The sequence below is a fragment of the Neovison vison genome, chromosome 13 (genome assembly GCF_020171115.1).
Source record: "Neovison vison isolate M4711 chromosome 13, ASM_NN_V1, whole genome shotgun sequence".
Taxonomy (NCBI): domain Eukaryota; kingdom Metazoa; phylum Chordata; class Mammalia; order Carnivora; family Mustelidae; genus Neogale; species Neogale vison.
In genome coordinates this window covers 97,835,355-97,858,634 of record NC_058103.1, presented here as the reverse complement: position 1 = coordinate 97,858,634, position 23,280 = coordinate 97,835,355, and the positions used below count along the sequence as shown (strand labels likewise).

At 45.6% G+C, this 23,280-nt stretch overlaps 1 protein-coding gene across 4 annotated transcripts in view; it reads left to right on the top strand.

Annotated features, from left to right (window-relative positions):
• The window catches only part of LOC122893333 (membrane progestin receptor gamma), a 57,710-nt gene that overhangs the window by 19,109 nt on the left and 15,321 nt on the right, over positions 1–23,280 (top strand). For all 4 annotated transcript variants that reach the window (XM_044230276.1, XM_044230279.1, XM_044230277.1 and 1 more), the window contains 2 exons: positions 18,415–18,542; positions 21,042–21,247. In XM_044230276.1, coding sequence (XP_044086211.1) covers positions 18,415–18,542; positions 21,042–21,247 — 334 coding nt within the window. The remainder of the gene's footprint in view (positions 1–18,414; positions 18,543–21,041; positions 21,248–23,280) is intronic.

Sequence of the window (23,280 nt, the reverse complement as noted above, 5' to 3'; positions counted from 1 at the left end):
GTACAGAAATGTTTGTTGCTAAAACAGGTGCCAGTATATTGAGGAGAAAAATGCATACATAATTTGTATGAGTATTTAGAATAGACCTCCTACAAATGCTAAGCTTACTTTTGGTGGGCTCTTTGGGTTCTCATACCCAGTCTGTGGAGTGACCTTGGGCAAGATACTTAATCTTCTGACCTCAGTTTCTGCACCTGTAAAATGGGGGGATGGAACTATCTGCTTCCTGGGGTTATGGTAATGAGATGGCCCATGTGAAGAGCCCGGCACTTGGGGACCAGTCAGTAATGTTGGCTGCCATTACCATCATCAGGTCTTCATGCAGAGGCCCTGAGTAGCCTCTCGTTTGGTATGTTAAAGAGCTCTGTGGACTGGGCCACTTCCCCACCCTCTCTGAGCCTCAATTTTCTGATCTGTGAAATGGAGATAATATCTATTAATTTAGTCTCACACGACTGTTGTGAAGCTCCAAGAAAAATGAAATAGAACAGCAGGACTATTATGAAAGAAAGGAAGCATAGCCAGATGGTGTGTTGTTGGGTAGGTGGGTTTGGGCACTGGGGAACCAGGAACCAACTCAACAGGCAAAGGGTTTCTCCAGCCCGAGGTTTCTCAAAGGGGGTACTTGGATCACCACCATCAGAATCATCGGGAGCTTATTAAAATACAGTAAGAATGGGTGGCTCAGTCAGTTAAACATGTGCCCTTGGCTCAGGTCCATGATCTTGGGGTCCTGGGAACGAGCCCCGTTTCAGTCGGGCTCTCTGCTAAGCAGGGAGTTGTCTGTCCCTCTCTCCCTGCCCTAACCCCCAGCTCATACTCTTGCTCACATCTTCTCTCTCTCTCCGATAAATAAGATCTTTTTAAAAAAACGTGAAGAAGTACGATTGCAGGTATTTTTATATTGTTCTTGATTTTAATAAAAAGGAATGCCTCGAGCATTTCATCGTTTAAAATAATGTAGCTTCTGTGTATATAAATATGTAAATAACCTTTATCAATTTAAGAATATTCCTTTCTACTCCTTGTTTTCTGAGATTTTTTCCCTTTAAGAATGAATTTTACAGAATTTTTTTCCCCCCATCAGTCCATCTTTTGAGATGGTCGTATATGATTTATTTAAGATATTAGTGTGGTGAATTACACCAACTGATTTACTAATGTTAAGTCAACGTTGCATTTAAGTAAAACTTGGTCATGGTGTAATATCTTTTTAATCTATTGCTGGAATCAGTTGTTTAGGAACACTTTCTTTTTTTTAAGATTTTATTTACTCGGGGCGCCTGGGTGGCTCAGTGGGTTAAGCCGCTGCCTTCGGCTCAGGTCATGATCGCAGGGTCCTAGGATCGAGCCCCGCATCGGGCTCTCCGCTTAGCGGGGAGCCTGCTTCTTCCTCTCTCTCTGCCTGCTTGTCACCTCTCTCTGTCAAATAAATAAATAAAATCTTTAAAAAAAAAAAGATTTTATTTACTTGTCATAGAGACAGAGAGGGAAAGAGAGAGAGTGTAAGTGGAGTGTGAGGCAAAGGGAGAAGCAGGCTACGTGCTAAGCAAGGAGCCTGATGCGGGGCTTGATCCCAGGACCCTGGAATCATGACCTGAGCTGGAGGCAGATGCTTAAACGACTGAGCCACCCAGGCATCACCTGTTTAGAAACCTTAAGATTTTTTTTTCTTTCTATTTTTAACTAGAGAGAGAGAGAGAGAGAGAGAGTGCACACAAAGCAGGGGGAGGGGTAGAAGGAGAGGGAGAAGCAGGCTCCCCACTGAGCAGGGAGCCTGACTCGGGGCTGGCTCCCAGGACCTGGAGATCACGACCTGAGCCAAAGTCAAATGCTTAACTGACTAAGCCACCCAGGTGCTCCTGTTAAGGAGTCTTAAATCTTTTTTTTTTTTTTTTTAAGATTTTATTTATTTATTTGACAGACAGAGATCACAATTAGGCAGAGAGGCAGGCAGAGAGAGAGGAAGGGAAGCAGGCTCCCTGCTGAGCAGAGAGCACAATGCAGGGCTCATTCCAGGACTCTGGGATCATGAGCTGAGCCAAAGGCAGAGGCTTTAAACTGCTGAACACCCAGGCGCCCCAAGGAGCCTTAAACCTGATGAGTTGATGTGTAATGTTTCCTCCGGATACTGCCCTTGCCTGGATTTGGATTAGGATTTTGCCAGCCACAATGAGTTGGAGAGCTTTTATTTTATGGAAAACTGTATAATATTAGAATATGTTCCTGAGTGCATGGATAGAATGTACCTGCATGATTGTCCCACAGGGCCACCCCATCGCCACCCGCCCCAGGGGAACACCGTTACCTGCTAATCTACATGAATGGCAGCCTGTCGTGTGGGGGACGGAACAACTCGTCTTGCAGCTGAATGGTCTTTGTGAAAAGAATTTTTTTACAGCAGCTTTGTTGAGATATAATTCACATAACATAAAATTCATCTTTTAAAAGTACAGAGCCTGGGGGTTTTAGTATGGTGACCTACACAAAGTCTGTTCCACAAACTCTTACCATGGTCAATTTTAGAACAGTTTCATTACCCTAGAAAGAAAACTCTGTACCCATTAGTGGTTGTTTCCTACTTGCCATGGCAACCACTGATTTACTTTCTGTCTCTATGGATTTGCCTCTTCTCAGTATTTCATATAAACTGGATCCTGTAATAAGTGGCCTTTCATGAATGCCTTCTTTCACCAAACGTCAATGTTTTCAAGTTCATCCATGCTGTACCCTGTATTAGTATTTCATTTGTTTTTGTGGCTGCCTAATATTCCATTGTATGGATGCTTTGCTCTTTGTTTATTCATTCATTAGTTGATGGACCCTTGAGTTTCCATTTTTTGACTATTACAAATAATGGTGCTATGAACATTTAAGTATCCGTTTTTGTATGAATGTGTTTTCAGTTCTCCTAAGTACTGCTTAGGAGTGGAATGTTAGATCATGTGGTAACTCTATGCTTAACTATTTTTTTTATTGTCATAAAATACATTTAACATAAAATTTACCATCTTACCGATGGTATTAAATATATTCACATTGTTGTGTAACAAGCACCACCATAAATCTCCATAATTCTTTTTTATTTTGTAAAACTGAAACTCTTGTGCCCATTAAACAATAACTCCCTGTTTCCCCCTCCCTTCTGGCTTCTGAAAACCATCATTCTACTTTGTGTCTTTATAATTTTGACTATTCTAGTACCTTCTATAAATGGGATCATATTGTGTTTGTCATTTTGTGACTGGCTTATTAATTTCACTTAGCATAATTTCCTCAAGATTCATCCACGTTGTACATGTCAGAATTTCCTTCGTTTTTGAGGCTGGATGGTATTTTTATATGTATCTACCAGATTTTGCTTATTCATTCCCTTATCAATAGATACTGTATTACTTCTATGTTCTGGCTCTTGTGGATAATGCTGCTATGAACATGGGTGTACACATACTCCTTTGAGATCTTGCTTTCAGTTCTTTTGGGTATATACCCTGAAGAGGAATTGCTGGATCATTTGGTAATTCTATTTGTAATTTTTTGAGGAACCACCATACTGTTTGCCACAGCGACGGCACCATTTAATGTTCCCACCAGCAGTTCCCTAAGGTTCCAGTTTCTCAACATCCTTGTCAATGCAGGTTTTCTGGTTTTGTTTGTTTGGGTTTTTTTTGACAGTAGCCATCCTACTGTGTAGGATGTACTTTTGATTTGCATTTCCCTAATGATTAGTGAGGTTGAGCATCTTTTCATGTGCTTATTGACTGTTCGGATATTTTCTTTGGAGAAATACCTGTTCAAGTCTTTTCCTCACTTTTAAATTGAGTCATTTGTCTTTTTGTTGTTGAATCATAGGTACTCTTTATATATTTTAGATATAAATCCCTTATTGGATACATGATTTGCAAATATTTTCTCCTATTCTGTGCACCATCTTTTCACTTTACTGTTAGTATCCTTGGAAGCACAAAAGTTTTAAATTTTGCTATTATCTATTTTTTTAAAATTATTTTCATGCTTTTGATTTTGGTGTCATAGCTAAGAATCCTTTGGCTAATTTGAGGTCATGAAGATTTAGTTCTATATTTTCTTTTAAGAGTTTTTTCTCTTACACTCAGATCTTCTTTTAAGAGTTTTTTCTCTTACACTCAGATCTGTGACCCAGACTATTCCTTCTTCAATAAATTGTGTTAGCCTCTTTATTGAAAATCAGTTGAGAATGTGAGGGTTTACTTCTGGACTGTAACTTCTATCCTGTTGATTTATCTGTTCTTATGCCAGTACCAAACTGTCTTCATTAGTGTAGCTTTGTAAGAAGACCTGAGAAATGTGAATCTTTCAACTCTGTTTTTCCTTTTCCAGATTGTTTTGGCTGGTCAGGGTCTCTTGTATTTCCATATGAATTTAAGGATCAGCATGTCAATTTCTGCAAGACAAATGAACACAAAGGCAGCAGGGTTTATTTTAGGGATTGCATTGAGTCTGTTGATCAATTTGGAGAGCATTACCATCTTAACAATATTAAGTCTTTCAATCCATGAACATGGGATGTTTTTGCATTTATTTTTTAAATTTCTTTCACTGATATTTTGTAGTTTTCAGGACCCAGGTCTCACACCATTAAAAGAGTTTGTGATATTGATTCCTAAGCATTGTATTGCTTTTGATACTGCTGTACATGGAATTTTTCCCTTAAATTCATTTTCAGATTGTTCATTGCTAGTGTATAAAAATAAAACTTAGTTTTGTATATTGATCCTACGTTCTGCAACCTTGCTGAACTTATTTATTTGTTCTAATAGTTTTTTAGTGGATCCTTTAGGATTTCCTATTAAGATTATATTACTTGCAAATATAGTTTTGCATCTTGCTTTCCTATCTAGATACCTTTTGACCTAGCTGGAACTTGCACTATGATATGGCACAAAAGTGGCAAGAGCAGACATCCTTATCTTGTTCCCTCTCTTAGGGGGAAATCATTCCATTTTCCACCACTAGCTATGTTAGCTGTGAGTTTCTCATAGGTGGCCTTTACAGGGTTGAAGAAGTTTAAAATTTTTTTTCTTTTAAGATTTTATTTATTTATTTACTGAGAGAGAGTGGGGAGAGGGGAAGAAGAGAAGAAGGGGAGGGAGAGGGAAAAGGAAAGAGCAGACCCATCGCTGAGTGCAGAGCCCATCACAGGACTCAAGGAGAGGCTCAAGGTAGGGCTCTACTGGGAGGGGGTGGGTTCTGCACACGGGGGTTGACCTGACACACTGAGATCATGTTCTGAGCCAAAACCAAGAGTCTGAGGCTTAATGGACAGACTGAGCCACCCAGGTGCCCCTGGGTTGAAGAAGTTTTATTACTGTTTTGTTGAGTGTCTTCTTATCATGAAATGCTTTTTCTGTGTCTATTGACATAATCATGTGGTTTTGTTTTTTTCCTTCTCAATTAATCTTGCCAGTCTGTCTTTTTTTTTTTTTTTAAGATTATGTATTTATTTATTTGTCAGAGAGAGAGAGAGAGAGCAAGCACATGCAGACAGAGTGGCAGGAAGAGACAGAGAGAGAAGTGGGACTCGATCCCAGGACGCTGGGATCATGACCTGAGCTGAAGGCAGCCTCTTAACCAACTGAGCCACCCAGGCATCCCAAGTTTGTCTTTTTTTAAAAAATATTTGAAAAGAGGTAGATTTGTGGCTCAGTGGAGCCTCTCTATTCTGTATTTTATGTCTCTAATTTCTGTTATTTTTTATTACTTTCTTTCTGCATCGGGTTCCTTTTGCTGTTTCTGCTCTAACTTTGTAGTTAATAACTCTGCCTTCTAATGTAAGCAACTGAGTTACATATGTTTCCCTCAAGTACTGCTTTAACTGCAGACCACATGTGCTTTTTTAGTTCATTTCTAATTTCCATTTTGATTTCTTAAGTAACTTACAATTGCTTAAAAGTGTGTTTGCATTTTTTTAATTCCCCAAAGTCTGGAGTGTTTGTTATTGATTTCAATTAATTGATTGCAGCCTGGGAGTGTCCTCTGTATCATTCCCATCCTTGAAATCTGTTCAGCCTAGCTTTATGGTTTAGTACATAATCAATTTTCACAAATCTTCTAAACGTATCTGGAAATAATGTATAATCTTCTGTTGTTGAGGGCACTATTGTGTATATGTCCTGTAAGATCCAAAATTTTTCTGTTATTACTGATTTTATTGTTTGATCTATCCAGCTTTGAGATATGTTAAAATCTTCTGCCATGATGGCAGATTTTGTGAATTTCTCCTTACACATAAGTCAATTTTTGCTTTATATACTTTGAGCCTGTGTTTTTTAGGTGCATCTAAATTTATGTAATACCTTCCTGGTGCTGTAAATTTCTTAATATTTTGTAGTGATTCTCTTGCTATGTAGTAATGCTTTCTGTCTTAGAATCTGTCATATAGCAACTCCAGCTTTATTGTTTTTGTTATTTGTCTGGTTTATTTCTTTCCTTCCTTTGACTTTTAACCCCTTCCTGACCTTATATTTTAACTGTATCTTGTATAAATGGCACAGAGTTGGGTTTTATCTAGTCTGACAGTATTCGTCATTTAACTGGACAGTTCAGTCTGTTTATATTTATAAAGATTACTGACACATTTACATTTTTTAAAAGATTTTATTTATTTATTTGACATATCACAAGCAGGCAGAGAGGCAGGCAGAGAGAGGGGGGAAAGCATGCTCCCTGCCGAGCAGAGAGCCCAATGCGGGGCTCGATCCCAGGACCCTGAGATCACGACCCGAGCCAAAGACAGAGGCCCAACTCACTGAGCCATCCAGGCACCCCTATTTAGATCATTTTATACAGTTTCTATTCATTATTTTCTCTGTTTAGTTTTCCTTTCTTTTCTTGCTTTCTTTGGATTGAGTTTTACATCTTTATTTCTTTTTGCATTTTAACATTTGATTTTCTCCTCTACTTTTTTTATAGTTAATATCTAAAAATATGCTCTAGGGGCTCCTGGGTGGCTCAGTCTGGTTTAAGTGTCTGCTTTCAGCTCAGGTCATGATCCCAGGGTCCTGGGATCAAGCCCGACGTCATTGGGCTGCTTGCTCAGCAGGGAGTTTGCTTGTCCCTCTCTCCCCCTGCCTCTCCCCCTGCTTGTGCTCTCTCTCTCTCTTTCTCTCTCAAATAAATAAATAAATTTATAAAAAGAAGAAATATGCTCAATATTTGTAAGATAGTGGCTACTTCAGCATTTTAACATGAAAAATTATACAAGGCAAGAAGGGCAAGGCCTCAGCTGACCACACAGAACGTTCTAGAATGGGGTTTGTCCTTCCACTAGTCCCAAATGAGAAAGGGAGACCAGGACTTCATATCCACCATCAGTGGATGTGTGTGCTGCCTCTGGGCAGGTAGTATAGCATGGGCAATGTAGTGGCCTTTGGCCAAAAGCAGTTCCCATGGAGGGATGGGTGACTCAGTTCTGAAGGAGGGAAGGGTTCCCTGCTGAGTGCATCCTGATATCTACTACAGGAGGACACCCTGCTTTGAACTGACCTGGCCTAGATGTCACATTAAGTAGAAGTAGTCACATGGCCCCAACCTAATTGCAGAAAAGGCTGAGAAACATAGGAATGCAGATGGAATATTTGGTGAGCACCAACTGATCCCTGCCACATCTAAGTTCTTGGATCTGAGGACTGGCAACTTCAAAAACTCCTAAAAACTTATCATTTTATCTTCAAATGTCACAACAAAACTGTTGTATTTTTCTCTTTCTGGAGAAATGTTCTCTAATTTGATTTTTCTTTTTTTCAAAAGATTTTATTTAGTTATGAGAGAGAGAGGGAACATACACCTGGGTGGGGGGAGGTGCAGAAGGAGAGGGAGAAGCAGGATCCCTGCTGAACAAGGAACCAGATGTGAGACTCCATCCCAGGACCCTAGGATCATGGCCTGAACCGAAGGCAGATGCTTAATCGACCGAGCTACCCAGGTGTCCTTTGTTTTTCATTAATCTCTTAATCTTTCTGAACGGCTTTCTTTGAATCTGTTTTCAGTTCACTAATTTTCTCTTCAGCAAGATCTAGTCTGCTTTTTATCCCTTCAATGAATTTTTATTTCAATGTTTCTTAACTTCCAAGTTATATTAGGTTCTTTTAAGTCTGTTTTCATTCATATTTTTAAGCTATTTACTTAAACATATCAGACATACTTTTATATTTCAGCATCGAGGAATAGGTATTTATATAGATATATATCTCTCTATATATAGATATTTCAGCATCTGTTCCTCGAGGTTCTTTGCTGTTTCTGGGGTCTGGTGTTGTTTGCAGGCGTGCACATGCGTGTGTTAAAGCAGAAACCCTCCAGAAAGGATTTGCATTTGCTTTTGTTTCTTACCTGAGGGAGCCACAAAACTTTGACCTTTGTTTATTTGTAACCACTTTAATTTTGCTACTGGAGATTTCTTGGACCATAGAGGCAGTATGGATTTGAGTCAGAAACCCGTATGAGATCTAGCTGATGCTTCTGAATTCTGGCGAGGGATTGTTTCAGAGGGACAGTTTTCCTTATTGTCTCCTTCTGCCTGGTGGGATTTATTTCACATTCTCTCATCTCTAGAGTCCTAGTCTTTTTTTTTTTTTTTAAGATTTTATTTATTTATTTGACAGACATCGCAAGTAGGCAGAGAGGCAGGCGGGGGGTGGTGGGAAGCAGGCTCCCTCCTGAGCAGAGAGCCCGATGTGGGGCTCGATTACAGGACCCTGAAATTATGACCTGAGCCAAACGCAGAGGCCTAACCCACTGAGCCACCCAGGTGCCCCTAGAGTCCTAGTCTTAATGGCAAGGTCAGCCTTTGACTGGGCCTGGGATTCATCTCTTATATGCAAAGCCTGGCAGCAGAAAATTTGTTCCTGAAGGCATCTTCCCAAAGGGTGCTCCTGGTTGCCCTTTGTTAGGGCGCTTTGTGACTTCTTCACTCTTTTTTTTTTTTTTTAAGATTTTATTTATTTGACAGAAATCACAAGTAGGCAGAGAGGCAGGCAGAGAGAGAGAGGGGAGAAAGCAGGTTCCCTGCGGAGCAGAGAGCCTGACGCGGGGCTCGATCCCAGAACCCTGGGATCATGACCTGAGCCGAAGGCAGAGGCTTTAACCCACTGAGCCACCCAGGCGCCCCACTTCTTCACTCTTGTTGCCATCTTGCTGATACATTTATCCAGAGAATGATGCAGAGTTCATCCAATATTTTAATTGTTTTAGTCAGAAAGATCTTCGTGACAAAAATGGTCCATTATTCCTCCCAAGCCAGAAGGCCCCAGCCATTCTTCCGGGTTCATTCTCCATCACTCTGAGTCCAGCAATCTCTCCCTTCTGAGAACTCTGATAACACTTAGCATTTCCATCAATTACAGCAATCCCTCATTTCACTTGGGTGGATGCAGTGAAGCATGATGGGCTTTTGCAGCCAACAGACTGGCGGCTGCATCTCAGTTCTGCTATTAAATATGGCCTTGGAAACTTCTCCCATTGAGCTTCAGTTTCCTTATCTGTAAAATGGGATTGACAGTCTTGACCCGTGCAGTCCTCTCACGATGATCAAATGAAACAAGGTCTGTTCCTAATATGCTGCCCTGGGTCTGAATTTAGAGACCCATGAAAACCACAGAATGTGTAGAAGTTACATATGGAGCTAGCAAACAGTTATATAGAATGATTCTGTTCTCCCTTGACAAATATCCCTTCATAATCACAGAAGAGTATATGAAAATCTCTAATTATTGTATAGCAAAGTCAGCAAAATATCAAAGACAACTAAACTTAATGATTGTTGCATAATCATTAATGCATGTTATGATGGATTAGTGATGTTTGGATGAGTAATAAAATAAAAACATACATAATTTATAAATCACTGCATGCTTATTCTATTAAATTTATTTTTTTGCCTTTATTTCAGCAAAATTATGGATTATAATGCTGTAATAAACATTATCATGTAATTTGTATTCTATTAACAGTGATTCCAAATTAGATCGCTATTCTTGAGTCTTTTTTTTTTTTTATTTCATTTGGGAGAAACTTCTGTTGAGTTTCTGCTCAGTTCTGCTAAGGTAGAGCAACTGGAATTGTCAAAAAATATTCTTGGGGCACCTGGGTGGCTCAATTGTTAAGCGTCTGCCTTTGGCTCAGATCATGATCCCAGGGTCCTGGGATTGAGCCCCGTGTCTGGCATCCTGCTCTGTGATAAGCCTGCTTCTCCCTCTCTCACTCCCCCTGCTTGTGTTCCCTCTCTCACTGTGTCTCTCTGTCAAATAAATAAATAATATCTTTAAAAAAATTCTTAAAGTCATATTTAGAATCAGAAATGAACTATAAATTTTATCAAGTCCAAACACAATGGGGTTGTATGTGATAATTATAATTAAGAAGAAAAAGTATTACATATTTTAATTTCATATACATTACCATCTTCTATATGGCTCTTTTTACTCTCTCTTAAAACAATATCTAGAGCCATAAAGTACTTACATTTGATTTTTCTTTTTCCGAGAAAAAAGATACCATAAAGAAAACTGAACAGGGACACCTGGTTGGCTCAGTGGGTTAAAGAGTCTGCCTTCGGCTCAGGTCAGGACCCCAGGGTTCTGGGACTGAGCCCTGCATCAGGCTCTCTGCTCCACGGGGGGCCTGCTTCCTCCTCTCTCTTTCTCTACCTGCCTCTCTGCCTACTTGTGATCTCTGTCTGTCAAGTAAATAAAATCTTTAAAAAAAAAAAAAAAGAAAGAAAACTGAACAGAGCAGTATTTTGCTTAGTCAAAATTATTCTATAATCTGTAATGCTCATTTTAATCAACAGATTAAAAATAATCTGTTTGGAAGTTAATGTCAGGATTATTTGTATGTGAATCTTCTCTTTCATTCTTCAGAGATGCTTTTGTTCCTTTTTTTAAGTTTTATTTATTTATTTAAAGATTTTATTTATTTGAGCGCGAGAGAGAGAAAGAGAGAGCACGAGAGGGGAGAAGGACAGGAGAAGCAGACTCCCTACGGAGCTGGGAGCCCGGTGCGGGACTCGATCCCAGGACTCTGGGATCATGACCTGAGCCGAAGGCAGTGGCCCAAACAACTGAGCCACCCAGGCGCCCAAGTTTTGTTTTATTTAAATGTTATTTTTGTTACATATTTCACATGTGGCTCTTTGGGTTTAGAAAAATCCTATACATATCTAAGATAATAAATGTGTACTTTGAATCCCTTTAAAAGTGGAATAACCAAACCTCAATATTTTTGAAAGTTTTTGCTAACATCATCCCATAATGAATACCTGTCAAGTGCTCAGACTCAAAATTAATGTCATTTCCTCTCCAGGATGGGGTTTGCTCTGTATTTGAGGACTGTCTCTTTCCCTGATTTCTTTCCATTGTCTTGCATCTTTTCTAGATGAAATCCAAGAATGTAATGGCATTTATTTGGCATTCCCATGGTGTGAATCAGAGATCTAGGGTCAAGTCTGATACACATTTCAGCAAGACGTCCCATATTGGGGACACCCGGATGGCTCAGTTGGTTAAGCGACTGTCTTCAGCTCAGGATGGAGCCCTGTGTCAGGGAGGGTCAGCAGGGAGTCTCCTTCTCCCTCTGACAGCCTCTTCCCCTGCTCCTGCTCTCTCTCTCTCTCTCCTCTCTCTCTCTCTCATTTTCTCTCTCAAATAAATACAATCTTCCAAAAAAGCCCCATATTGGAGAAGATTTGGAGAATGTCATACATCATCTTTGAATTATTCCAAAGGAAGTCATCAGTCCTCCTAGTAAGAAACCGTGACCACATATTGCCATTTATTTCCAGCTCTCAGATTGCTTTTGGATTTGGGATCAAATTCTGACCTTGCATTAGTTTCCTCTTGTTGCCAGGACAAGTTACCACAGACTTGGTGGCTTCAAAAAGAAGGTAAATTTATTATCCTATAATTGCAGAGGTTAGAAGTCGGACATGAGTCTCACCGGGCTGAAAGCAAGGTATTGGTGGAGCCCACAGTGTGGCATCTCGGCGCCTCTTCTTCTGCCTCCTTCCACTTTTAAGGACCCTAGGATTACACCAGGCTCCCCTGGATAATCCTGACCATCTCCCTGTTTTAAGGTTAGCTGGTTAGCACCTGTGACCTTCATTCCCCTTTGCCATGTTAACCTGATGTAGTCACGGTTTCTGGGATGAGGGCATGTGCAGCTTTGGGGGGCCATTAATTTTCTATTATGTTACACTGTTACCACAGCCTAGCCCATGGCAGATTTTTTTTTTTTTTAAGATTTTATTTATTTATTTGACAGAGAAAGACTACAAGTAGGCAGAGAGGCAGGCAGAGAGAGAGAGGAGGAAGCAGGCTCCCTGCCGAGCAGAGAGCCCGATGCGGGACTCCATCCCAGGACCCTGAGACCATGACCTGAGCCGAAGGCAGCGGCTTAACCCACTGAGCCACCCAGGCGCCCCCAATGGCAGATTTTAAAATCAGCCCCTACATTGAAAATTGTTTTCCTAGTTCTCAAATCAAAGACTGCATTTTTACCCCAAATGGAAATCCGATGGAAAATGTTTCAACTTCCTTGCTACTTCTGTAGGTCTGTGCTGTATATAGAGCTAGTCATTCAGTGGGACTTTTCACCCTGGTATACCCTACCTGAATTAAGCAATATTAATTTTTAAGACATTTTATGTGTCTTTTTGTCACTGTATCATCTATTAAATTACTAATATCCTTTGGATCCTCTGCCCTACATAGTGAGATGTAATTTGGCTAATTACTTTTTATCCATCTTTTGTGTTCAGTGAAGAAATTTAACTTCATTTACTGTAAATATTGGGGCACATGTACAAAAAATATCCTTCTTCTTGACTGAACATCAGATGCTTCTTTTTTAAAAACACCACACTGACGTTCTCAACGATATTCACCTGTCGTCACTTGATCCTGTCAATGGCTGGTTATTACTTCAGTCTATTTGTAGTTCTGGTAAATTGCATGTGAGTTGTGTACAAGCGGTTTTACGGTATTTTAATTGAGATCCGAAGTGCTCCCTCTTGCCAGGGCTAAGCATGGCCCGTCCTGCATGAGATGCAGTGTCCTGTATCAAGGACACTGCAGGCCTCCTTCAACGGCAGGTTATAATCGGTGTATCAGCTCTCAGTCTGCCCTTTGCGTTGTCTGTTACCTCCGTGCCTTCTGCCTGCAAACATCTCGCCAGACTCCTCCCTTGTCTCTTTCTCCTGCTCTGGCTTTTCGTGCCCATGTCTTTAGGTGTGTCTTGTGCCTTACCTAAAGGGAAACTTCTCTTTTGCAATGAATTAGGTTCTGGGTGGGGAGTGACCGCTGGATGCTGGGGGACAGGATGGACCCATCTTGCATGCCCTAGGAGGTTGTGCAGAAGGCAGAGGCTCGCCTCGCCCCACTGAGCCGCAGCAAGATCCCCAGGCCATCCGCCGACACCTGTGGAAGAACGTTTTCGAGACACCGACTTAGAGACAGTGTCACCCCACCTCCCTGCTTGTCTTAGCCAGCTCAGGCTGCCATCACAGAGGGCCACAGACTGTCTAGACAAACAGAACTTTACCTCTCACAGCTCCAGAAGCTGGAAGTCCAATATCAAGGTGCCGGCAAAGGTTGGTTCTCTGGAGGCCTCTCTCCTTGGCTTGCAGACGTCGCTCCCTGCTGCCCGGTCACACAGTCTGTGCTTACCCACCCCTGGTGTCGCCCCTGCTTCTGAGGGATGCCAGTCAGATCAGACTGGGACCCACCCTGACAACCTCATTTTAATTTCATCCCCTCTTTAAGGATCCTGCCTCCGATGACAGTCACCTGCTGAGGTCCAGGGAGGGGTGTGAGGGCCTCAACCTATGAATTTTGTGAGGGACACAGTGCAGCCTGTGACACCACTTTGAAGAAGAAACCAAGGCTCAGAGAAGCACCTGACAGTTGAAAACCTCACCACAGGCCAAGAGAGGAGAGCTTCCTGTCCTCCAGAGCCCTTCTGAGAGGCCACATGTAATGTAAGAGGCCGAGAAATGAAGTCTTAGGTGGGAATGCCACTTTCAGATTTGCTCCCCCCACTTCTGGGAGCTTAGAAAATGTCTTAACCTCCCTGGGCCTCAGTTTCCTTTTCTGTGGAATGGGGACACGAAAGGCTGTCTCTCACAAGGTCCTGAGGACCCCTTGAGATTTGGACGGGAAGTGCAGATTGCCTCACTGAGAGCATCTGACCCCCTACTCTGCCTCTCCCCTCTGCCTGCTGTCAGAATCTGCTCCTGTTTCCCTCGAGCCAGAACACTGGATGATTTTCCTCAGGTGATTTGCAGTTTAATAGCCAGAAAAACTGAGGGTTTGAAATGGTCTCAGTGGAATTTCAGGCGTCAGCTGGCGGGTACACAGAGTCTTTCCTGGAAGCCAAGCCTTGGCAGGCACTAAAAGGAAAACCCGCTGCTGTGGCCTTCCACTCCAGGTACCCGGGGGTTCTCCCTTCTAAATAATAGGCTGCACACAATTTGATTTCATTTCACATTAAACTGCCTAGCCTGGAACCAGAGATGCGAGGTGGATTCCTACAAATCAATTCCACTGTGCAAATTAGCCAGCACCTGCTAACCTGGGGATGCTTAGGAATGAGACCCAGCTACAGAGTACTAAAGGCAATGATTACAATTTGCCTTTTGGGGTGGGGACTGGGTGTGAATACAAAATTGTTTTCAAACGTTTCATTTGTTGTTGAGATTTATGTAGCATGTCTTCTTTTAAGATCTACTCTACACAAAGCTCTTTGGCAGGGCCAGAGCGGGAAGTGGAGAGAACGCCACTCCTTTCCCCTGCTCAGAGGGGCTCAGAGCAAGAGTACATCTAGCATTTTGGCCTAATAAACTGAAGTTCAAATTGAGGAGGGAAGGGGCAGTACAGAACATCGCTCTTCTGGGACCGAAGGACTCCCTTTCTCTTTTTTTGTCCATTCTTTATCTATTTGTCCTTTTTTTTTTTTTTTTTGGAGGGATTGCTTTAAATCCTGCCTCTACGGCTGGTTAGGCTGGTTAGTGAGCTTCCCATACGCGCCTGGGTTCAGGATAGCAGATCAGAGGAGAGTCTTTTAATACAGGCCCAGTCCTGGCATTGGTGGTCAAGTAGCATCCCCAGGCCTGGGGCAGCATTCTTTTTTTTTTTTCCTTCCTTTTAAAGATTTTATTTATTTATTTGTTTGTTTATTTGACAGAGCGAGAGAGAGAGATCACAATTAGGCAGAGAGGCAGGCGGAGACAGGGAGGGAAGCAGGCTCTCCGCCAAGCAGAGAGCCTGATGCAGGGCTTGATCCCAGGACCCTGACACTGTGATCTGAGCCGAAGGCAGAGGCCCAACCCACTGAGCCACCCAGGCGCCCATGGGGCAACATTCTTAAGTATGGTCAAGTTGTCCAGCTTGTGAATTTCCCAGCCCTTCTCTTCCCCTCTGGCTCTTGACTGTGTCGGTGCCTTTTCTTGCTTCCCCAAATATAGGATCCAAAGAGTAGTCGCACCCTGCATCACCACAGGCAAAATGTAGGTGATTCCCCCATCTTGTTCCCATTCATCCACTTCCCATCTATGGGCCCTATGTCCCCACTGTCCTACAGCCCCCCTTCCCTATGTGCTACCACCCCCCAACCCCGTGCCCAGCTCTCTGTAGGCCCCCGGTCATGAGCCGTCCTCCTACACAGGATCTGCTAAACTCATTCATGTGAAGGAGTGAATCATCAGTAACAGTCGTTCCATTCTGGAGTCTTTGCATCTTAGTAAGAGGCCAATGCCTTAATAAATTTTTTTTTCTTTATAAAGGGAAGACTGAAATGTGAGATGGGATAATAGACCCCCAATTTCTGCCACAGGACCTTTGCATGCCCACCAAACATGCACTACCCTTCTCCCATGGATTGCAGGCTAAAGACCATGAGCCTGTCCGCCTCCCTGTCAGCGGCCCTGGTGGGTTAGAAAGCTGTAAGCCAGGATTCCTGCTGCCCAGGACAGAAGGCTGTCCACTGTAAACCTGGGACGTCAGCAGGATTGAGTGGTGAATCAAAAACTGGAATAAATTGCTTTAATCAGTTAAGACCCAAACCTAATTCAAATAGTATTTTTTCACTGGACCATGAACCAGCTTCATGAGTCCCCTCCCCCAGCTGACCAGTTGAACCCAGAACTGAGCTAAGGGAACATATTCACAGTTTTTTAAAATGATTTTTATTTTATTTTATTTATTTTAGTATTAGAGAGACTGCACGCATATATGCACACAAGCAGAGAGAGCAGCAGGCAGAAGGAGGAGCAGACTCCCCACTGAGCAAGGAGCCAGAAGCAGGCCTTGATCCTATTACCCTGGGATCATGACCTAAGCCAAAAGAGCCAAAAGCAGATGCTTAACCAACCAACTGAGCCACCCATGTGTCTTTTTTTTTTTTTTAAGATTTAAAAAAATTTTACTAATTTGTCAGAGAAAGAGAGCACATATTCAGTTTTATAGGTGAGGACACTGAGACCATGAGAGTCATGGCCGGCTCAAGGTCACATGGCACTTCAGTGGCCCAGATTTGACTCTTAACGCTTGTAACCCTTCACTCTCCACTTGACTCAGAATCTCAAGATATAGTACATGTTACTTATTGTGTTCTTTTTTTTTTAAATAAAGATTTTATTTATTTATTTAACACAGAGATCACATGTAGGCAGAGAGGCAGGCAGGGAGAGAGGGGAGGAAGCAGGCTCCCTGCTGAGCAGAGAGCCTGATGCCGGGCTTGATCCCAGGACCCTGAGATCATGACCTGAACCGAAGACATAGGCTTAACCCACTGAGCCACCCAGGTGCCCCTGTTTTCTTTTTTTTTTGAGATTTATTTATTTATTTGACAGAGGAGGGGGAGGGGCAGAGAGAGAATCTCAAGCAGGCTCCACCCCCACCCCCTACACAGCACCCAACATGGGGCTTGATCTTATGACCCTGAGATCATGACCTGAGCCAAAAACAAGAGTCAGTTGCTTAACCCACTGTGCCACACAGGCGCCCCCCATTATGTATTTTTGAATGGAGATTCTCTCTCAAGCTACAAAGTTGTACCCCAGAAGAGAGAAGGGTGGTGAGAGTGCCATTCTCCATCTCCCCTTTCTCCCTCAGCCCCAGAAAACCACAGGGAAAATTATAAAATGTACTTGTGACTTGATTTAGTTTATGACTACTAGTATTACCATTGCCATTATTTGCCTCGATGAACCTACTTATTTTAGTTTACCTTTCAAGGCTTATGACAATGTCCATCTACATTAGTGGTTCTTAACTGAGGTCCCTTGGGCCCCAGGGGATGTTGGCACTCTCTGGAGACGTTTTGGGTCATCCATCCTGGGAGGGTGTGTGCCCCTGGTGTCAGTAGGGAGAGGCCATGGGTGCGCTCACCCGTTGCCTAGGACAGCCCCCTCCCCCCAACAGTCATCTGCCCAGAAATGTCCATAGCATCAAGATTGAGAAACCCTGGCTCGAATCAACACACAAGGGAAAGAAAGTCTACTGCACATCCTCAACACATAGACTCTCCTCCTTGTTCTTCCCAGCCTCTGCCCCGCCTCGTATCCTTAAACTTCTATAATCCTTAAAATCGCCACAGCAATACAATTTACATTCTACTTGTTTTCACCTAATAGCCCATGCTGGGCTTCAGCGCTCTTGCCTCCTTTTCACAATTATATTTTCAAAGGATCTGCTGGAATCCCTGGGCGGGTTGACGCCCATAAGTCGGCTGACCAGTCCACCTGTCTTCTCGGGGGTGGTGACCCGGAGGTGCGCTGGGTGGGCCGGCCATGTGGGGAGGGGCTGCTTGGGCAGGTCGTGGTTCACCTGCATCCCGGGCTCATGCCCTCACTGTCTTCATCATCAAAAGGCCTTTATGAAGCACTTTGGTGAATATATCCTGGCACCGGGGGAGATCTTCTGCAGAGATCTTGCCACCAGCTCCTGACATCTGGGGCATGTTGGCTCCAACAGGCAGCATATATGTCTTCCAGCCGCAAAGGCATCCCGAGTCTGGCCTGTAGGCCCCAGGCAGAGGATACAAAACCAGATCCTTAGGCAACATTCATGACAAGAGTGAGTGGGTCTGTCTGGGAACGTGGAGACTGACCAGATTCCCAAAGGGAGCTGGGGTCTTGAAGTCCCTCCTCTGGCCGCTATGGGCCTCAGGAAGGACATGGGATTTTAGAACCTATGGAAGGGAGGAGGGAAGGGGAGGAGGGAAGCAGCTTGACAGCTCAAGGACTTGGGGTCACGTGTTCCAGGCTCAAGAGTTCAAGTGTACAGCCTGGGGGAAAACGAGATGCCGCCAGAGCTGTCCCTGCCAAGACCCTCTTGCCACCCTCCGGCCTCACCTCGGTGCTCCTTTCTCTTCCCCCAACAGGTGTTCCATGAGCAGGGTATCCTCTTCGGTTACCGACACCCACAGAGCTCCGCCACTGCCTGTGTCCTCAGTCTTTTCCAAATGACCAATGAGACCCTCAACATCTGGACGCACTTGCTGCCCTTCTGGTACCTTCCAGCCCCCTCGACTGGCCATGTCATTCAGGAGCCCTGGGACTGGGGCTTCTTCAAAACCCAGGGAGGTTGGGAAGGCTGAGAGTCCATGCTGGGATTTTGGGGACTCCCACCTGGGGCATGAGCCTGCAGCTGGGAGATGTTGGGGCCCAGCGGCTGGGGTGATCTTTAGCATATGGATTCCTGGCAGCTCCCCAGTCTTTCCCTGCACTGGGGTCTGGTTTGATCTTTTCCTCTTTAGTCTGGAGGGTTTTGGACTCTTCCAGAAGCCCTGGTTAAAATGTCACGAGCTGGAGTAAGTCACTTAACCTCTCTGAGCTCCATGTTTTCCGACTGTAAAGTGGGAGTGATCATCAGAGCCCAGCCCAGGGTTGCTGTTAGGATTACAGAGGGGCTGTGGGGGCAGGGGGTGGGGAGGACTAGGCAAAAGTATGGAGCAGGGAGCTGTGGGGGCCCCGTGATTGCTCTGGGGCCACAGCAGCCAGGAGGCACTTTGTCGGCAACCCTTTAATAGAGCAACCATTAGATCAGGGATCCTCTCAGACCCCTGCTGGCTGACACACGGGGGTCCGGGGAATGGGGTGGCTTGCTTCCATCACATGGCAAGTTCTGGCACAGGCCAGACTCTGGACTCCCCTTGGATCTTTGTCCAGAAGCCAAGAGAATAGGAGGAACCCCAGGGTTTGCCACACACAGAGACAGGCTCCAAAAGGCCATCCTTGCTCAGAAGTCAGAAGGCAGATCCATGGCCAAAATGCAGGGCAAGCCACCCTGTTCCCAGGCCCACACCTATGTCAGCCAGTAGGGGTCTAGGCCTGGGGTGGACTAGGGCAATCTGGAGGGAAGCCTTAGGGCCCGCCGACATCCCAGGGTGGCCTCCAGATCCTGCTCAAGGAGGCTGTTTGTCATATTATTCTATTTGCGTGTGTGTGTGTGTGTGTGTGTGTGTGTGTCCTTTTAAATTTAAACAAACTTAAGTTAATGTAAGTAAAAAGTCTAAATGGTCCTAAAGGGCCACTTGCAGATGGGGACAGAGTCAGTGTCTTCCCTGGGCCTCTGTTCTCCTCCTTGGAGTTGCTGGTCCTCCCAGAGCCCCTCTGGAGGTGTGAGGGGTGTGCACACCCCACCCTGAGTCCTTGCCTCCTGCTGCCCTTCCCCGGCTTTCTTCCCTCCCATCTCTATCTGGTCCCCCAGCGTCCCAGGCTGCATAGCATTCCGTTGTGTGGATGAGTCACAGTGATGTATGGGGTTCCAGAGTTTGGCTTGCTGCTGGGAGCGCTGGCCCTTCGCTGCTTGTCTCTGGGCCTTGGGCGCCTGTGCACAGACCCCTGAGGGGCTGGGTGATTTTGTAGCTGTCCCGAAGCTGGGCTGCTCTGGCCAAGGCTCCCTGCTGCATACAGCCCCCCAACACTGCCAGGCTCTGGGAGGTGGTCAACACTGAGCAACACAGGGTGGGGACAGTTTGGGAGAGCCCCAAAGAAAGTAGGTCCAGGGAGTCATCTTGAGATGATCGGAGAGGTTTTGGGACCAACATGTAGCTTCAGTTCTGTTTTTGCTTGGACAGAGGAGAAAGATCGCAAATGTAGTGATGCTCCTTGGGTTCCTGTGGGGAAAGCTTTGGAGGTTCCTTTCCTAGGAGAGCCCATGGGTAGAGGTGCTGGCTTTCTAGCAGTGGTGGGTCTGGGGAAGTGGGCAGCTCTGCAGGTAGGCCCCCTTGCCTGGGTCATAGGGGAGGCAAATAGGTGGCGGGGCTGTCCTGTGTCTCTGTGTGGGGATGGACCCAGAGACCTAGACTCAGAAGGTCCCCGAGTGGGGCCAGGTGACTCAGAAAGGCAGTGGCACTGTTCACGAAGGAATAGCCTGGAGAGGAGGGAGAAAATCGTCCTCTTGTCTTCCAGACTCTCAAGGAACCCCCTGGGAGGTTGCTTCCACTTGAGAAAACTTCCTCTAAGGGGATAAAGACAAATGACAGGTCTGGTGACAAGCCCCATGTGGATCTTCTGAGGAGTGATTGAGTGCCACAGGGTTCTTTTATGTAAGGTTCAAAGAGGTGGGGAAGGGTTATGAAGATTGCCTTAGATATTTGATGGGCAAGTTTTCTGTGGTCCTGTTGAGGGGTACTAAGGCTGATCAAATGGAGACAGATCCCAGGGAGAGAGGTGTCAGCTCAGTGAAGAACTTTCTGACACTCAGAGCTTCCTTGAGAGGTGGTGAGCTCCCCATCCCTGGAAGCATGCAAGCTGAGCCTGGAGGATCGCTTAAGCAGGATGCTGTAAGAGTCATTGCAAGGTGGGGAGAGGATTATATTAGATGAACCTAAAGGCTTTCCTCTTGCCCCTTCTGCCCATTCACCCTCCCTCACTTGTAGTATTTCACCAAAGTGAGAACACATAGGGTTCAGTTATCCCAGAGGAATGGGGGCAGCAGATAGTCTGTGAGGAGTACGGAGGAGCCCCCAGCCATGGGGGTCGAGCGGGCCATGCTGTGTTCCAGGTTCTTCGTGTGGAGGTTTGTGACCGCCTTGTATATAACAGACATCCAGAATGACAGCTACTCCTGGCCTCTGTTTGTGTACATGGGCACCAGCTGCGTGTACCCCCTTGTGTCCAGCTGTGCACACACCTTCAGCTCCATGTCCAAGAACGCCCGGCACATCTGTTACTTCCTGGACTACGGGGCCGTCAACCTCTTCAGTCTGGGTATGTGGGGCCCTGCTCTGTCGTCCTCTCTCGGTAACTGGGCTCCCTGCCCCACCCCCTGGGAGTGGAGCCCACCAGAAGGCCTTGACGGGCTTGCGGAAGAGTCACGGGAATGCCTGTGTCTCCTCCAGGTTCCTGATGAGTGTTTTGTAGTAAACTTGTCCAGAGCTGTGCTGGCAAATGTTAACTGATTCAGTGGGGACAAAAGCCCCAATCTTGGGGTAGGCTGACTTGTGTGGTGTAAATACTGCCCCCGCGGCCAACTTCTGGCCTCCAGTGGGACATCTCTGCACATCATCATGGAGTAATTCCTCTCCACAGGTAGAGGAGATGCATTAATGGAAAGTTACTACTTTTGTCACCGTGGTTCTTTAATTATAAGTTTACATTGTTGGCGGGGTTTAACAGTCACTTTGTGGGATCTCCAAAACCTTAACTGTTTGCCGTCACAGGCCAGGGGGAACGGCTCACACGTCAAGGCGGGTCTCTCGCCTGCCTGGCAGAGAAGAGGGGGTCACGAACCCCGCTTGTCGAGGGGCTTCGATGAGTTCGCCTTGTGCTCAAAGTGCCACGGGAACCGAGGGGTGAACCCAAAGCAGGCGAGGTTGGGTGTTGACTCCTGAGCCTCCTCGTGTTTTTCTGCCAACTATGGGGCCCCTTCCTTCCGGCTCCCCCTTTCTCCCCAACTGGCAGGCATCCATCTGTCCCCAAGTATCCCTGCTCTGACTTCTTATCCCTCCTGCTTCTGCTTCGGTTCCAGGTATGAAAGCAAAGGCCTTGTCTTCCCTTGTCCAAGAGGGTGTCCGTGAGGATCACGTCTCCATCCTGTTTCCTCTCCTCCCTCCCTTCACAACTCACACAAACACATGCACACACACAAACACGTGCATACACATACATACATGCATACGCAGACATGCACACACGTTTATGCACAGACACAAACACACACAGGCTTACCATGTCACCTCCCATCCCTCCGTGCTCCCTGAACCACCTCCCTCTCTCTGGTCGCGGTCACATCACTCCCATCACTCCCGCTTCTCCTCCTGCCTGGTGGGCGCGTTCTCTTTCTCTTCTGCTGGCTCCCCGCTCTGCTCCCCTGGCAGTGGACAAGCTCTGAATCCGGCCTCGGGCCTCTGCTCTCATTCGGGCCGGCATCAGGGTGACTACACACCGTCCCCCAACACCTCTGGGCCAGGCTCTCCTAAACCATCCTAGTCTACCACTAACCCAGAGTCCATGCCGTGTCCAGCCCTGTGACCGAGACTGTCCACATCCCTCCCCACCACCCCCACCACGCACATCTACTCCCCCTCCCTCAGTGCCTCACCTGGCTGGCTTCTGGTTCCACCCCTGCCTGGTCTCCCAAGTCAGAATCTATAAATGGCCCTTGGGTTCCCCTCCCTCCCACTCCCCTGCCATCTTGTCCATTAGTTAGTGCACCCTGACCACAGCCTCCTCTCCATCTCCTGCTCCTCCCCCACTCCTGCCCACTCACCCCCACCAGGCTTCTCTAACACCTTCTGACTATGGCTCCCCTCCCCCTCAAGACCTTTCAGGATTCCCAGTTACCCCAGATGAAGTTTAGACTCCTTTGTCCAGAGGCTTCCAGAGCCCTTGACCACCTTTCCAGACTAGTGCTAAGAGCAGGCATTTGGGAGTCCCCTCTAGACCACACCCGCAACACATCACGGGATTGGCGGAGGGGGGCAGTGGGCGGCAATCTGCAATGCCTGTTTGTGGCCCAGCTGCCTCCAGCCCATCAGTCTTGGGCGAGTTTCTTAGCCTCGCTAAGCCCCGGTCCTCTCATCCACAAACTCAGCATCGTATCCTCTTCAGGAACGAAGATGAGCTGAGTGTTGCAGGTGAGGTGCGCAGCACAGTGCCTGGCTCTTAGCCTCCGAGAGGAGCCATTACCGCCACTGCGTCCTTGACCTTGACGTCAGTCCCCAGGATGGCAGCTCTCGTGATAGCTGCATTACAGGCGAGAATGAGGCACCACGAAGGAAAGTGACCAGGTCACGTGGCGT